General features: G+C 43.1%; 1 protein-coding gene across 1 annotated transcript in view; it reads right to left on the bottom strand.

Annotated features, from left to right (window-relative positions):
• Positions 1-13,350, bottom strand: part of ddx27 (DEAD (Asp-Glu-Ala-Asp) box polypeptide 27) — a 58,032-nt gene extending 44,682 nt beyond the window's left edge. Inside the window, exons 1-3 of the mRNA XM_059980341.1 lie at positions 10,590-13,350; positions 3,890-4,033; positions 3,143-3,202 (exon numbers count right to left, since the gene is read on the bottom strand). Coding sequence (XP_059836324.1) covers positions 3,143-3,202; positions 3,890-4,033; positions 10,590-10,664 — 279 coding nt within the window. The 5' untranslated portion in view covers positions 10,665-13,350. The remainder of the gene's footprint in view (positions 1-3,142; positions 3,203-3,889; positions 4,034-10,589) is intronic.
• Positions 13,351-14,615: the final 1,265 nt, after the last annotated feature.

Here is a 14,615-nt window from a genome sequence, read left to right as displayed (position 1 = left end):
GCCATCAGTACTCAGGTGAATACAAACTTGGTTTTCCACCCACCATTTCCCCCTCCCTAATCAGTCTTCATAATTTAACCACTGTAGCTCAAATAACATTTGCAATATACACACAAAAAGAACAATTAATTTCTCTTCCCGAGTTGCAGCATCAAAACTTCTCAATACTCAGTTGTCTAAGCAGAGTTAGATTATCATAGAAATAAGGATAATATGTACATGTTTCCTTTGTCTACAATCCAAGTTTGTCAATTTTGGATGTTACTTATAGATTCAAAGTACATTTATAAACAAAGTATCTATGCAGCTCTGAGATCCATCTTCCCCTCAGACAGCCATGAAAACAAAGAAAAACATCCACCCCCCCACCACCAAAAAATACCAAATCATGCAAATGGCAACAAAAAAAAGCGAGAAACACAGAATACTGTATAAAACAAAGTGAAAGAGTCCAGGCATATTCAATTCAGCTCAGTGTATTGCAGGCCGCATGATTTTCATCCAAAACAGCAACAAAAAAAAAAGGAGCAACCAAAAAGTAGAAACACATCATAATGTGAACTACAGAGTCAATTCCACAAACCACATCAAATAAACCCAGAACTCAGACACCATCCTCTGACAGCAATGAGGAGGAGACAGACCAGCACACGCAGACACCTTCTTCTGGCAGCAATGAGCGAGTGGCTGGTAGGCAAGCACTGAACACCTGCTCACCCTCCAATAATCTTGTCCTTGAAGATTTTCAATCTTCCTCGATGCTTTAATCAGTGAGAAATGCAATGGATCATGGATTTGTGCCGTCTCCAGGCTTCTTTCCATCAAGGCCGCAGAGTCTGCTCAAAGCCTCCCAGAACCCTCTCAGAGACAGCAAAGTGCCAGACTTGCTCAATCAGCCCAAAAACATACCACCAACATGTAGATCACAGTAGCAGATCCACATTTGAAAGAAAAATAAAACATAAAAGAAGTGAAAGCTTAGAAAAATAGAGGGCTATGGGTAAGCCTAGTAATTTCTAAGGTAGGGGCATGTTCGGCACAATTTTGAGGGCCGAAGGGCCTGTATTGTGCCGTAGGTTTTCTGTTTCTATGAAAGAAGTAGTTTCATGACCTGCCCTTGACCGTGTTGTTCGCTGGTGCCATCTTCTTGCACATCATGTTAAGAGTTTGTAGGCTCACATTCCATTGGACTTTATAGCTATCCGTTGCTTATTATTGGGTTCCATATATACATGCTTTCTCAACTCACTGTTCCTGGTATCATATTGATTTAAAACAAAAATCTTTCTTATATTTCTTATATAAACAAAGGTTTCTGCTTCTATATATTTGGTGCTATCCCAGTTGTACATCGAATGGGTCCATTTGCACCACCATGTCCATGTTGATCTTCATTCCCATCCACACTATATCCTTCTGTGGTGGCTATTGTCTGTTGTATGGGAGAGATTTTAAAGTGGAAAAGCCATTGCTCTGGGGCAATTCCATTCCCTCGAGCTCGGAAGTCTGGGTCCATTGATGCGAATAGTCATCATGACTGGGATTTCCCTTGGTTGCAGTGGATGACCATGACTACTTCTGTCCCTTCACTCTCCATGGAGTGTTGCAGAACCGCCTTCCCTGATGATTTAATTGCCCCCATCTCATCTGCCCAGTCCACCTATGCTGACTTCGCACACTAGGACAGGCATATTCCTACCTCATTGAGGATGAGGGCCACCAGCTACTCGCACCTGCTTTAGTCCGCCTGTCGAAGTGGCATACCAGGATGCGGCCACTGTCCGCATGCAAACAGCTGCTTGGAGCTGCAGGTGAGCTCAGTGTCTGCTGGGCACCAAAGGTGAGTGACCTGCCCCAGATTGGACACAACAAGCTCCTTCACCAGAGGCACCACCCTCCCTGGACACCTTATACTCTTATCCTTCTAGGTCTTAGCTATTTACACGCCTGTCTACAGATCCTTTAAAGAGTGATTGTATCTGACTCACCACAACCTTGGCATCAGGTTCCAGGTAACTTTCCCCAAATGCTCTTTCATACACTTTCCTCCCTCCTCAAACCTTTGCCCTCTTGCTTCTAATATGCCTATCAAGGGAAAATGTTTCTGACTATCTACCCTATCTATGCCTCTAATAAGCTTATGTACTTCTATCTTGTCACCACTCAGTCTCCTTCACTCCAGGGAAAGCAAACCCAGCCTATCCAATCTCTCTCCATAACTGAAGTCCTCTAATGCAGGCGTCATTTTTGGCACTCCCTCTAGTCCAAGCACATCCTTCCTATAGTGCGGTGACCAGATCAGCACACAGTACTCCCTGCACATGCACTATAGTGTTTTGTAAAGTTACAATCTAATATTCCAACATTTATATTCTATGCCCTGAGCTCTGAAGGCAAGCATGACATAAGCCTTCTTTATCATCCTATGTACCTGTTGCTACTTTGAGGGAATTCCAAGGTCTCTCAGGCATCAATATTCCTTCACACCCTCCCATTTACTATAAATATCCTACCCCCACTTGAATTTCCAGAACGCATCAGCTTGCACTTGCCAGGATCAAATTCCATCTGCAATGTTCTGCACAACTTTCTATCCAATCTCAATCCTACTCTAGCCTTTGACAACTTCCTCTACTACACACACCACTATGAATTTTCTTATCATCTGTAAACTTACTAAGCATAATGCCTATGTTAATGGCTATCATAAACAAAAAGGGTCCCAGCACTGATACCTGCAGTACACCACTGGCCGCAGACTTCCAACTTTTGGAGAATTACAGGAATAGATTGAAAGAAAAGAATGCTGTCAATGCTCCAGCAGTTGACTGATATTCAGGGGATCATGCCTGTGGATGGAAAAAACTACTGCACAATATTTTGTAAAGTTACAATCTAATATTCCAACTTTTATATTTACTTCAACTTTATTAGTTCTATTTTATTATTATTAGTTCTTTTACTTTAACTTTATTAGTTCTATTACTTAAGATGTACATAAAAAAAAAGAAATTCAGGATAAAGGATGAGGCTAGGAAATCTAGCTAACGGCAGATGCCAATGCACTTGTTTCATTGAACTTCTTACATCTGAGTAATCAGACAATTGCAATCCATTGATGAATATTTTTCAAACAACTGACCTCTTTCTTTCTTTTCTTCCGAATTTTGTCTATTTTTTCATCTAGGGTCGTTGGTGCTTTCTGAAATTAAACAAAAATATCAATCCTTTACTTTATTAGCCCCATATAGTCAGTCAAAAATCGCAAGCTGCTAAGTTAGGAACCCAGAAGTTAGACTAATTCACTTGTGACCAATTCCTGAAAGGGTTAAGAAATAAAGCACCCAAGCTTAGTGAAGTGAAACATCTCAGCACCTTTAGTTAAATAATTAGATCTGTGCCCCATTTAGGAACATATACACAATCCATACATAAGCTTCAGATTATCAATGTCACATTTTAATCCAAAAGCCCTTCACTTGGTAAAAAAATGAAAAGATTTCTAAAAGTTGTGTTACTCAGTTTTACAGGACAAAGAATATCACTTTTGCTATATTAGCAGTCAAAATCATCTAATTAAAAAAACATTGGATGATCAGGCAGAAAATTAAGGTGCCTTTGATCCTTGATCTTTCTAGATATCTGCCATTTTGTTCATCCCATATTAAAAATCAGGCCATAACTGACACAGAAATTAGAACCCACTGTACAGACCATATCCAATAGTAAGCACCAAAGACCAGCACCATGCACACAGATCCTCACAAGTTTCTGACTCAACCACGTGATTGTTGCTCAACTTTGAGCATTACAACACTGATTGCAATTCATGTTTTATTTAAAGCCATGAAGGCTACTGCATTCATGCTACTGAATAACAGTTCCTCACATTTTTCTTCAATTGACTCAGAACATCTGCCATCACCCAACCATCATCATATTCCCCATCCTTCTCGGTGAAGAGAAAGTCTTCACTGAAGTCCACACATCGCTTCTTTAGCTTCCTCTTCTTCAGCAAAACGATAGGCAATTCCTAAACAAAACATAAAACAGCCTTATAAATCAGAAGCAAATGCAATATTCAAGATGATTATCTGACCAGATCAATAATCCAAATGAGATTCCTTGTTGCAAATCCATTTAATCGTTTTGACAACTAGTAAAGAAAATAATGTTTTTTAATAAACAGCATTAGCTTTAATGATAATTTTTGAAAGAATTACTTTTCTAACAATTGATCCAATAGTAAAAAACATTTCCAATGTTTTAATTAAAAAATGCAAGTACAGAACACTCAGCCAACTGCAGCGCATTCTGGCAGGTACCAGCTCCATTCCTCTAACTAAATGCTACATATAATGGGCATTTTCCCTTTTGATCTTAATTCCCTTGCCTGCTCCTGGTTTCTAATCTATTCTGTGTTATGTTTCCTCCTCCTTACTTAACTTCCTACTCTCAAAACTGACTATACTCCCAACCTGAAACTTAGCTAAGAACCAGCTTCTTGACATCCATTAGCATTCTGTACTGGACTGGTGTATTAGACTTCTGACTCTGTTAAACTCCAACCACATTCTACAGTTAGAAAGAATACAAAAGTATGCTGGGCCACCTGCATTTGATTTAAAAGTGTATACTGTACTGGAACTCCAAACCCTCTTAAAGTTGCTTGAAATTGTACACAGAAGAGATTCTGCAGATAACAAACATGAGAAAATCTGCAGATGCTGGAAATCCGAGCAACACACACAGATGCTGGAGGAACTCAGCAGGTCAGACAGCATCTATGGAAAGGTATGGAAAGAGTCAACGTTTCAGGCCAAGACCATTCATCAAACCTGGAAAGAATGGGAGAAGAAGCCTGAATGAGGAGGTGGAGGAAGGGGAAGGAGTACATGCTAGAAGGTGATGGGTGAAGCCAGATGAGGGGCGAATGTAGGTGGGTGGAGGAGGGGATGAAGTAAGAAGCTGGGAGGTGACAGGTGGAAAAGGTAAAAGGCTGAAGAAGGAGGAATCTGACAGGTAAAGAGACTGGGCTACGGGAGAAAGGGGAGCACAAAAGAAAAGTGATAGGCAGGTGAGGAGAAGAGATAAGAGGGTAGCCAGAATGGCGAATTGAAGAAGAGAGAAGGGGTAGGGGGCAGAAATTATTGGAAGTTAGAGAAATTGTTGTTCATGCCATCAGATTGGAGGCAACCCACACAGATTATGAGATGTTGGAGGAGCAATATCCCCTCCAACCTAAAAGTAGCCTCATTATGGTAGCAGAGGAGACCATGAAACAACATATCGGAATGGGAATAGGGATTGGAACTAAATGGTTGGCCAACACGAAATCCTGGTTGAAAAATTGCTTGAATAACTTTTTTATCGTTGGGTCAAAAGCACAGAATCCAATGCAGTGAAAAAGCATTTTGTAATTGCTTGTTTAAGGCACAAATATCACAGGCATAATTGCACTGACTATCCAATCGTAACATCCAAACTGAGGCAGCTGAGCATCAGCCACTTTGGTGAATCTAGGAAGGAAAAGAAAGCAGATTTTCCTCTCCAAAGAATATTAGTGAACACAATGGGTTTATAGGACAACCTAATGGTTTCATGGTTATTATTCCTGCTCCACACCCACCAACATCCTCTCCCCAAATCAATTTTTTTTCTTTTAAACTGAATCATATATCCATAGACACAAAAGATTCTGTAGATTGATAGAGTTATATAATAATGAAATAGCCCAGCTCATCCAGGTCAACTATGGTTCCTACTGGAACTCAATCCATCTGCCTGTGTTTGACCTGTATCCCTCTAAAGCTTTCCTATCTAAATTAATGTTAAATATTGACTTCAATCAATCATTCTGGATTCATGCTTCAGAACTCATACTGATAGTTCAGAAACTTCACTGATATCAAACCCCTGTCAAGTAAATTATAATGCAATAGACAAAATACTAAAATGCTAACCCTACAGTATTTCAAATAAGACATTAACCCAACATCCAGCCAACCTACACAAGCATGATTTCATTCAAATAGATCAGAGTTTTCTGCCCTAATCAACATACCTTCCCAAACTGATATTACCAGACAATATTAATTAGTCACCTGCAATTAGTACAATCTTGCTTTGGTCATATGTCCCTGCATATAAATAACAGTAATTAATATTAAAATGAATAAATATGAAACATTAGTATCAAGAATATGAAAAGGCACAAGTTCTTTCATTCTAATATTGCTCAATAATGACTTCAGGAACTATCATTAATGATAAATACATAATTTGAAAAGTTCTGTTACATTTGTTACACAACAGCTCCACAGCACTCATTTATTGAAAACACTTCCTCTGCTCCAACTATTCCTCTCAGAATGAACACTTGCGTCCCCACCCCACCAACCAGATAGGTTTAGTTCACTGCATGTTATTTATTTTATTAAAACTCAAGACAAGCCCAGTTCACACATCACATCCTATTCCTTCAAGGTCAGTGAAAATTGCAATAAATGGCTACATCACAAATATGCAATTCTTCATATTCACCATCTCTCCCATTGTTTTACAGCTACACATTTCCAACTTATGATACAAAAAAGGGGAAATATCAGTACAAATTGTAAACAAACATAAACCATTATCAAAGTTGAAGTTAGAAACATAGAAAACCTACACCACAATACAGGCCCTTCAGCCCACAAAGCTGTGCTGAACGTCCTTACCTTAGAAATTACCTAGGGTTATCCATAGCCCTCTATTTTTCTAACCTCCATGTACCTATCCAGGAGTCTCTTAAAAGACCCTATCGTTTCCGCCTCCACCACCGGCACCAGCAGCCCATTCCACCCAACAACTTACCCCTGACATCTCCTCTGTACCTACTTCCAAGCACCTTAAAACTATGCCCACTCGTGCTAGCCATTTCAGCCCTGGGAAAAAGCCTCTAACTATCCACATCATCTTGTACACCTCTATCAGGTCACCACTCATCCTCCGTCACTCAAAGGAAAAAAGGCTGACAACACACACAAAATGCTGGTGGAATACAGTAGGCCAGGCAGCATCTATAAGGAGAAGCACTGTCGACGTTTCGGACTGAGACCCTTTGTCAGGACTAACTGAAAGGAAAGATAGTAAGAGATTTGAAAGTAGTGGGAGGAGGGGGAAATGTGAAATGACAGGAGAAGACCGGAGGGGGTGGGATGAAGCTAAGAGCTGGAAAGGTGTTTGGCGAAAGTGATACAGAGCAGGAGAAGGGAAAGGATCATGGGATGGGAGGCCTCAGGAGAAAGAAAGGGGGAGGGGGGAAGCACCAGAGGGAGATGGAGAACAGGCAGAGTGATGGGCAGAGAGAGAGATAAAAAAACAAACTAAATATGTCAGGGATGGGGTAAGAAGGGGAGGAGGGGCATTAACGGAAATTAGAGAAGTCAATGTTCATGTCATCAGGTTGGAGGCCACCCAGCCGGTATATAAAGTGTTGTTCCTCCAACCTGAGTTTGGATTCATTTTGACAGTAGAGGAGGACATGGATAGACATATCAGAATGGGAATGGGACATGGAATTAAAATGTGTGGCCACTGGAAGATCCTGCTTTCTCTGGCGACCGAGCATAGGTGTTCAGCGAAACAGTCTCCCAGTCTGCGTCGGGTCTCACCAATATATAAAAGGCCACACCGGGAGCACCAGATGCAGTATACCACACCAGCCGACTCACAGGTGAAGTGTCGCCTCACCTGGAAGGACTGTCTGGGGCCCTGAATGGCGGTGAGGGAGGAAGTGTAAGGGCAGGTGTAGCTCTTGTTCCGCTTACAAGGATAAGTGCCAGGAGGGAGATCGGTGGGAAGGCTGAGTTCACTTGACCCATTTTCATAAGACTTCTCCCCAATCCGGGCAACATCCTTGTAAATCTCCTCAGCACCCTTTCTATGGTTTAATCTCATCTCTGACTTAAATGTGCAACCTCTTGTTTTTAAACAGTAATCTCTACTTTGATTCTCCCACAAGAGGAAAATCTTCTCCATTTCCATCCCTTCAACAGCCCTCATGATTTTATTTACCTCAATCACATCACTTTTTACTCATCTAAACTCCAGCTTAGATGGTTCAGTCCTTCCACATGAGGCAAACTGCCCATTCCTGGTATTAGCCTGGTAAACCTTCTCTGAACACCTTCCAACTACTGTACACAGTACTCCACACATGGCCCAAGTTAACGCTTTGGGTGGCAGAGTGGAGATACGTCTCTACCAAAGGAGGTGTAAAGCGTTCCTTCCCTCCACTAGCCTGTAGATCACCCTTAGGCAAGGTGTAACACCTGCTTAGGCCCCACAATCAGGGTCACGTGAAGCCATGGGAGCAGGTGGTGGATGGTCACATAGGCAGCTGGTGCATATCATTCTAGTTACGTGAGCACTGATGCCAGGCACACAATCTCTGAAGAGAATTGATAATGGCTATGGTCATCCGTCTTGTAAAAACACTGCCCAGAAGAAGGCAATGGCAACCCACTTCTGTAGGAATTTGCCAAGAACAATCACGGGGTCATAAAGACCATGAAAGCCCATGGTGTAAGACATGGCACATAACATGATGATGAATGCTTTCCACTTCTGAAAAACAACTTCCATACTTTGGTATCACACTCTTTAGCAATAAATAATGTTTTACACACAAGAAAATCTACTTCATCTGGACTGGAAAGGCAGGAGGGAGGGGTCAGACTAAGAAGGGGAGGAGAGGAAGAAGTTCAAGGCAGCAGGTGATAGGTGAAACTAGGAGGGGGGGTGAAGTAAAGAGCTGGGAAGTCGATTGGTGGAAGAGATACAGAGCTGGAGAAGGGGGAATCTGATAGGACCATGGAAGAAAGGGAAGGGGGATGAGCACCAGAGGGAGATATGCTGGTGAGGAGATAAGGTGAGAGAGGGGAAACAGGAATGGTGAATGAGATGGTGGTGGGGAGGAGACAGTTACAGGAAGTTTGAGAAATCGACGTTCATGCCATCAGGTTGGATGGAGGCTGCCGAGACAGACTACAAGGTATGGCTCCTCCAGCCCAAGTGTGGCCTCATCTTGGCAATAGAGGGAGCCGTGGACTGACATGTTGGAATGGGAATGGGAAGTGGAATTGAAATGAGTGCCCACCTGGAAATTCTGCTTTCTGTGGCAGAAGGTGCTCAATGAAGCAATCCCCCAATCTACATCGGGTCTCACTGATATACAGGAGATGATCCCCATAGACTCACAGGTGAAGTGTTGCCTCACCTGGAAGGACTGTTTGGAGCCCTGGATGGTGGTGAAGGAGGATGTGTAGGCGGAAGAGTGGCACTAGTTATGCTTGCAAGGATTCTTTCTCTACATTAGATTTTTTCCAAGCTATCTGAATTCAAGTTTCTTGTGAATCACTTACAATTCATGAAGTCATGAAGACATGAAGATCACTGTATACACTCCCACCATTTTTCTTCAATTTTCCTGGTTTATTTTGAAATGATCCCACTCAGTTATTTTGCAATTTTGGAAACAGAATCCGGTTTATCATCACTGACATATGACATGAAATTTGTTGCACTGTGGCAGCAAAAAAAAATTACAAAATAAATAAATAGTGCAAAAGAGGATTATGATAACAGGGTAGTGTTCATGAGCCATTCAGAAATCTGAATGCAGAGGGAAGAAGCTGTTCCTAAAATGCTGAATGTGGGTCTTCATGCTTCTGTATCTTGTCCCCGATGGTAGTAATTAATAAGACAGCATGTCCCAGATGGCCAGGGTCCTTAATGATGAATGCCCCCTTCTAGAGGCACTGCCTCTTTAAGATGTCCTCAGTGTTTTTACCTAATGGAACTGACTGAGTCTGCAAACATCTGAAGACACTTTTGATCCTGCATATTAGAGCCTCTATACCAGACACAATGCTCTTGACCACACAACGGTAGAAATTTGCAGGAGTCTTCGGCGACATACCAAATCTCTTCAAATTCCTAATGAAGTAGGACCTTCTTCATGATTGCATCAATATGTCGGACACAGGAAAGATCCTCTGAGATGCTGATGCCAGGAACTTGAGGCTGCTCACCCCCTCCACCACAGAGCCCTCAAGGAGGACTGGTGTGTGTTCTCCAAACATCCCCTTCCTGACGTCCACAATCAATTCCTTGGCTATGACACGAGGTGAGGTTGTTGTTGCGGTACCACTCGACCAGCTGTTCTATCTCACTCCTGTGTGCCCCCTCATCGCCATCTGGGGTTCTGCCAACAACAGTGGAGCCATCGTCACTGATGTTTGAGCTGTGCTTAGTCGTGGGAGCAGAGAGAAGAGCAGTGCGTTAAGCACGCATCTTTGAGGTGCGTCTTTGTTGATGGTCAGTGAGGAGATATTATTACTGCTCCGCACTGACTGCGGTCACTCGGTGAAGAGGAAGTCAGACAAACAGAAAGAGACACAGACAGAGAGAAGGAGAGACAGAAAGAGGGGGCACACACAGGGGAGCGTGGATGGTCCTTCTGGACCCTGACAATCTCTCTCAGGCCCAGCCGCGTCCCCCTCCCCCTCAACAATCACACGGGACATCAGCCGCACGGCCCTCACCTCTCCCTCTGACCCCGTCTCTTCCTCCTCCTCCGGAACCTCGTCCTCATCGCCGATAGTGTGGATCAAATCCATTTCGCAGCAGCCGCTCGCTCAGCCCTGACAACCGGCACGTGGGAAAGGAACGCGTCCGCCACCTATGACGGGCCGTCACCGCCGGGAGCCGCGCACAAAGGTTCCGGCCCCGCACCAGGCGCTGGATGAAGTGAACTCCCTCTACCCGGGGAAGATCCACGTACTGGAGGGTGCTTCTTCACATTCTTCTGCGGTGACTCCGCCATGGTGAGGCAGGGGGTCTCTGCGAGTCACACAACGCGGAAAAAGGCCAGCCCAACTAGCCATGATTCAATCATGATGACCATCTAAGCTAGTCCTTTTGCCAGCATTGGGCTCATTACCCGTCTAAATCTATCTGTTCAAGTACCTTTTTAGTGCTGTTAATGTTCCTGCTTCAACCATTTCCTCTGGCAGCTCAGTCCATATACCGACCAGTCTGGGTGGAAAAATTGCCGTCAGGTTCCTATTAAATATCTCCCCTCTCAACCTAGTTGATTTCCCAACCCCGGGGAAATTACTCTGACTCTGTGCATTGGACCCTACCCATGGCCTATAAGATTTTATACACCCTTATAAGGTCACACCTCAAATCAGAGAAATATTATTTTAACAGTTTTGTCAGAAGTCACCAACTCTGCTGGAGAAACAGGGTCAAACGGCGTCTGTAATGGGTTGGGGTAGGGAGTGTGTGAACGGGATTGTTGACATATCAGGTCGAAAATCTGAACCAGACAGAAACCTTTCTGATTCAGTTAAGTGTTTAGATATAACAAATGTGGAATTACTAAAACAGTAGCTGACTGAACTGAAGTTATTTTGGCATGCAATGGTTATTGAAGTCAGTGAGGCGCAGGGACTGAAGTAGTTTAATCATTCTTAGTAAATGGAAATCAATAAGCAGGACATCAAAAATCTGCTAGATGACCCACTTCCCTCCATTGATGCTTCCTGGCCTACTGAGTTCCTCCTGTGTTGCTGGAGGAACTCAGCAGGATGGGCAGCATCTGCAGGGGACATTTCAGGTCAAGACCTTGTATCAGGACCTGATGCAGGGTTTCAATCCTAAAAGTTGATGATTCCACCCCTCCACCCACAGATGCCATTTGATCCACTGAGCTCCTCCAATAAGTTGTTTGCTGCTCCAGATTCTAGCAGCCGCAGTCTCTTGTGCCTCCGTCAAAATGCTGTGTATGGTGGAAATCTGAACTAAAAACAGAAGAATGCCGTAAACATTCAGGGAGCAATTGAGGAAGGAGAAGCAGAGTCAATGTTTCTGTTCTAAGAACCTTCATCAGGACTCAGAATTCTGTGAAGGGGTCTTAGATTCAAATCAATGCCCTGGTTTCTCTTTCACAGATGCTCCCTGACTTGCTGAGTGTTTCCATATTTTTCTTGTCTTATAATGAATAATTATTCTTAGGTAATTTCTCTTAGATAGAACCATGGAACATTACAGCACAGAAACAGACCTTTTGGATCTTCTTGGCTGTGCCGAACTGTTTTTCTGCCTAGTCCCACTGACCTGCACCTGGCCCATATCCCTCCATACACCTCTCATCCATGTACCTGTCCCAAGTTTTTCTTAAATGTTAAAAGTGAGCCCGGATTTACAACTTCATCTGGCAGCTCATTCCATACTCCCACCACTCTCTGTGTGAAGAAGCCCCCCCCCCCCACTAATGTTCCCTTTAAACTTTTCTCCCTTCCTTAACCCATGTCCTCTGGTTTTTTTTCTCCCCTAACCTCAGTGGAAAAAGCCTGCTTGCATTCACTCTATCTATACCCATCATAATTTTATATACCTCTATCAAGTCTCCCTTCATTCTTCTACGCTCCAGGGAATAAAGTCCTAACCTATTCAATCTTTCTCTGTAACTCAGTTTCTCAAGTCCCGGCAACATCCTTGTAAACCTTCTCTGCACTCTTTCAACCTTATTAATATCCTTCCCGTAACTCAGTGACCAAAACTGTACACAATACTCCAAATTCGGCCTCACCAATGCCTTATACAACCTCACCATAACATTCCAACTCTTATACTTGTTACGTCTGTAGCCCCCTCCTTTGTGAGAATCGCAAGATCACTGTTGGATTGGGTAAAGGGGCCCAGGAAAGGGGAAAAGACACGTGCAGGCTGGCTCGTTTCCCCAGCGATGTAAAGCTACGGGACATGGCCATTGTCTCTTGGAGACCAATTTGTGGATTGAGCTACTATACTACGTGAATGCCCTCAAGCAAAGTGGGCTGGTTGAGGGAGAGAGTGCACACCCCCAACCTGATTGACATCTGAGACCCTGTGAGGAAGTATAAAAGAGGGTCTGGGGAACAACCCCTTTAGACGCACCAGAAGAAACGTTAAGCGACCACGTAACAGCAGGAAGTCATCTGAAGGAAGCCACGTGCGTTCGATTCCGTGGCTGGAATTGGTGGCTGGAACCACGGAAAACAGCTTTTAGCTAACAACGGGGAAGCCCGCTCCCCTGACTCAACGGATTGGCATCATAAAAGACCTGGGGCAAGTTTAAACCGCATCACTTTTAAACCCAACAACACTGCAGCTTGAACGAACTGATAGTGACTGTTATCTTTCCATTGGACAATACATTAACCCCTGGACAACGATAGAGCTATTTCTTATTGGTTATTATTATACCCGCGCTTAGATTTAGTATTGATGATGTATATTATCTGTATGTTTGCATTAATCTTATTTTTGTGCCCTTTATCAATAAATACTTTAAAAAATAGTACCATCAGACTTCAACGGACCTCTCTATCTTTGCTGGTAAGTGATCCAGTTACGGGAATTCGTAACATACTCAATACTTTGATTTATAAAGGCCAATGTACCAAAAGCTCTCTTTACGACCCTATCTACATGTGACACCACTTTTAGGGAATTTTGTATCTGTACTCCCAGATCCCTCTGTTCTAATGCACTCCTCAGTGTCCTACCATTTACCTTGTATGTTCTACCTTGGTTTGTCCTTCCAAAGTGCAATACCTCACACTTGTCTGTATTAAACTCCATCTGCCATTTTTCAGCCCATTTTTCCAGCTGGTTCAGATCCCTCTGCAAGCTTTGAAAACCTTCCTCATTGTCCACTACACCTCCAATCTTTGTATCATCAGCAAATTTGCTGATCCAATTTACCACGTTACCATCCAGATCATTGATATAGATGACAAATAACGATGGACCCAACACTCATCCCTGTGGCACACGACTAGTCACAGGCCTCCACTCAGAGTGCAATCCTCCACTACCACTCTCTGGCTTCTCCCATCGAGCCAATGTCTAATCCAATTTACTACCTCACCATGTATACCCAGCAACTGAATCTTCCTAACTAACCTCCCATGCAGGACCTTGTCAAAGGCCTTACTGAAGTCCATGTAGACACCATCCACTGCCTTCCCTTCATCCACTTTCCTGGTAAACTCCTTGAAAAACTCTAATAGATTTGTTAAACATGACCTACCACACACAAAGCAGTGTTGACTCTCCCTAATAAGTCTCTGTCTATCTAAATGCTTGTAGATCCTATCTCTTAGTACTCCTTACAATAATTTACCTACTACAGACATCAAATTTTACAGCCTATAAATACCCGGATTACTTTTTGAGCCTTTTTTAAACAACAGAACAACATGAGCTATCCTTCAATTCTCCGGCACCTCACCCATAGATACCGACATTTTAAATATATCTGCCAGGACCCCTGTAATTTCAACACTAGTCTCCTTCAAGGTCTGAGGGGATACCCTGTCAGGTCCTGGGGATTTATCTACTCTGATTTGCCTCAAGATAGCAAGCAACTCCTCCTCTTCAATCTGTATAGATTCCATGACATCACTACTTGTTTGCCTCATTTCCATTGATTCCATGCCAGTTTCCTTAGTAAACACAGATGCAAAAAACCCATTTAAGATCTCTCCCATTTCTTTTGATTCCATACATAGATGACC

The sequence above is a fragment of the Hypanus sabinus genome, chromosome 9 (assembly GCF_030144855.1).
Source record: "Hypanus sabinus isolate sHypSab1 chromosome 9, sHypSab1.hap1, whole genome shotgun sequence".
NCBI classification, from domain to species: domain Eukaryota; kingdom Metazoa; phylum Chordata; class Chondrichthyes; order Myliobatiformes; family Dasyatidae; genus Hypanus; species Hypanus sabinus.
Note: the sequence above shows the minus strand (reverse complement) of the source record. Positions and strands in the feature narration are given on the sequence as shown.